Source organism: Lycium barbarum, chromosome 12, assembly GCF_019175385.1.
Source record: "Lycium barbarum isolate Lr01 chromosome 12, ASM1917538v2, whole genome shotgun sequence".
NCBI classification, from domain to species: domain Eukaryota; kingdom Viridiplantae; phylum Streptophyta; class Magnoliopsida; order Solanales; family Solanaceae; genus Lycium; species Lycium barbarum.
The window spans coordinates 63,561,979-63,565,226 of record NC_083348.1 but is presented as its reverse complement, the minus strand read 5'-3'; the positions used below and the strand labels follow the sequence as shown (position 1 = coordinate 63,565,226).

General features: G+C 40.0%; 1 protein-coding gene across 1 annotated transcript; it reads right to left on the bottom strand.

The window, feature by feature from the left end:
* Window positions 1–240: 240 nt before the first annotated feature.
* On the bottom strand, window positions 241–2,751 carry LOC132624337 (uncharacterized). The gene is made up of 5 exons (XM_060339131.1): window positions 2,449–2,751; window positions 1,655–2,316; window positions 1,361–1,534; window positions 1,093–1,240; window positions 241–1,023 (listed from the first exon to the last, which is right to left on the bottom strand). Exons 1-5 carry the CDS (start codon window positions 2,749–2,751, stop codon window positions 241–243), a joined length of 2,070 nt encoding a protein of 689 aa, XP_060195114.1.
* Window positions 2,752–3,248: the final 497 nt, after the last annotated feature.

Genomic DNA, 3,248 nt, shown 5'->3' with positions numbered 1-3,248 from the left:
TAGCATAAACCCTATCAATTTCATCATTAATCAGCCTAGATAGAACATTCATCAAAACCCACTTTTTTTTTTTGGTTGAAAGTCAATTTTATTCCATCCAAAAAAACTTGTACAGCACAAAGTTGAAGCTGACCTTCAACTATACATGGTAAAATTCCTACTCACTAACTTGTATAAGTCAAACTAGGAGTAAACTATTACATTAAAAAATAACAGCCAGTTTCGATCAACTACATTTAGCTAGGGATAGGAATTCATAGCAGCAAGAGCTCTCTGCCATTTGAAGTTGTTCCTGCCTTGGATGTGAATGGGTTGAGCAATCTCTCTGCAGAGTCTATCAGGAAGAAACTGAGTGCTTTGAAATCTGAGTAGGTTCCTTTCTCTCCAAACCAATGCCACTAGCATACCAAAAATGCAGCAAGTAATGGAGCAGTGGCCTGATTTATGTCTAGCAATGTGTGAGATCCATTTGACTTCATATTTCCAATCCCCTATTTTTCTAGTGTACCCTAGCCATACCAACAATCTGCACCACAATCCCTTTGTGATTGAGCATTCAAAATAAAGATGGGAGAGTGTTTCTTGGGTCTGCCCACAGAAGATGCAATCAGGTGGCACTATAATACCAAATTTCTGAAGTCTATCCACAGTTGCTAATCTACCTTGTATTGCCAGCCAAAGTGTGAATTTGTATCTGGGATGGACATTAGGTTGCAACATAATACTCTTCCATGTAACTTTGGTATAGTGAGGCATAAGGAGTGCGTACATCTTCTTGATAGAGAATTTCCCATTCAAGAGTGTTCCTGAGAGTATGCTCTGCAGATCACCTTGCATAGCTTGATGTTGCAGAATCAGCTCCCTTGTGCCCAAGATCTTCTTTACCACCCAAGTTGCAGCCTTGGGCAAGGGAGAATCTGCTAGGTTACCCCTTTTTATATAGAAACTGTGTATCCACTTTATCCAGAGGCAATCTTTCTTCCTACCAACGGCCCATAGCTGCTTTATAATAGCAGCCTTATTCTATAGGTAGAGGTCAATGACATTCAGGCCTCCAGCAGTTTTAGGTGTGCAAATCTTGTCCCAGGGTACCAAAGCCTTTTTTGAAATAGTAGCACTTCCTGTCCAGAGGAAGGATCTACAAATTGCTTCTACCATCTTCAAAACCTTTTTTGGAAGTATGAAGAACTGGGCCCAGTAGGTTTGAAGTCCAAAGAGCACAGACTTTATCATTTGTAGCCTGCCAGCATATGAGAGTAGTTTGGATGACCAGCATTGTATTCTAGTTGTGATCTTCTCAATCAGTGGTAAGTATTGACTTATTTTCAATCTCTTAGAGTCCAAGGGTACTCCTAGATACCTGAATGGGAGCTCTCCTGCAGAATAGCCCAATAAGTCTTGTATCTGCTGCTTTGTAGTGAGAGAGATGCCAGCCATGTAAACTGAACACTTATCAGTATTTGCTTTCAGTCCAGAGGCTTGAGATAATTTCTGGAAAGTGGCATTAAGTAGTTGAATGGAGCTAATATCTGCCCTGCAAAACATTAGAAGATCATCAGCAAAACAGACATGTATGGCTCCTAGCTTCCAGCATCTAGGGTGAAAATTGAAATCCCCATTCAATGCTAGCTGATCCATTTCTCTCTACAAGTACTCCATACCAATGACAAACAGGTAAGGGGACATAAGGTCCCCTTGCCTGATGCCCCTCTTAGCTCTGAAAGGTTTTGTGAGTCCTCCATTTAGTAACAACGAATAAGAGACAGTTGTAATGCACTCCATTATCCATTTGACAAATTTGTATGGAAATCTCAGATCAAGAAGGACTCTTTCCAGGAAAACCCATTCTAAAGTATCATAAGCCTTTCTGAGGTCCACTTTTAACACACATCTTAGAGAAATCCATTTTCTATTGTATCCCTTGAGGAGTTCATGGCTGAAAATGATGTTATCTAGAATGTGTCTTCCTTCAATGAAGGCAGACTGACAGCATCCTATCAAACCATCAATAACAGTCTTGAGCCTACTAGTAAGGACTTTTGCAATTATTTTGTATATGGTGGTGCAACAAGCAATGGGTCTATAGTCCTTGACATGAGTGGGAGTTTGCTTCTTAGGCACAAGTGTTACAGCTGTGCAATTTACTGTGGGGTCAAGCTTCCTAGTACTGAAAAAATTCTGAACAGCTTCAATAACCTCTTTCTTTACAATTTCCCAGTTTCTTGTAAAGAATTCTATAGGGAACCCATCTACACCCGGTGCTTTTTCCTTTGGCATATCTAGTATAGCTGCATAGATTTCCTCCTCTGTTACATCCTGTATAAGAGTCAGCTGTTGTTGGATATTTAAGCAGGAACCTTTCTGAATTACCTCAGTATTTGGACAAGGTAGTTCCTATGAACTCTGCCCCATAAGGCTGGTGAAAAAAGCTATAAATTCTTCTTCAACTAGTAATGGATCAGTAAGTTTAATCCCAGTCTCAGTGTCAACAGATGAGATTGCATTCCTGCTGCTTCTAATTTTCCATTGAGCATGAAAGAACTTAGAATTTGAGTCTCCACGGTCAATCCAACATGCTTTAGATTTCTGTCTTAAAACTTGTTCCTCCACATTGCTCCATTTCTCTACATCAGCCAAAATACCCTTCTCCTGTTCCAGCAGTTGTTGGTCTAAAGGTTGTAAGCATAGTTTAGCCTGTGTTATTTCAAGGGCTTGTCTAGCATGATTCAATTTCTGCTCATAAGCAGCCATATACTTATTTAAATCCTTTAGTTTGTTCGTCATATTCTTCAGTTTTCTCTATATTCTCTATATAGGAGAACCAGTTTCAGCTTGTTGCCACACATCCTCTAGTAGCTGTGGAAATTCAGTGTGACCTAGTATATTAGTAAACAATCTGAATGATTTTGGGTGAAGTGTCACTTACTTATAGCTTTGGATGAGAATAGGGGAGTGATCTGATATCAAGGGGTTGAGGAAATCAGCCTCAATATGTCCATATTGCTGGATCCAATGGAAATTGCTAAAGGCCCAGTCAATCTTACTATAGACCCTATTACTGGACTGTTGTTTGTTGCACCAAGTGAAGTGCCATCCCCTTGATCTTAGAGGTGTCAGCTGCATAGTGTCCAACATGTCTCTAAATCCTTGAATCTCATTTTGACAAACAGGCAGCCCAATCTTATCTTCAGTTGACAAAACATTGTTGAAATCCCCACAGAGTAGCCAAAGACCTTGCAAGTGTCCTA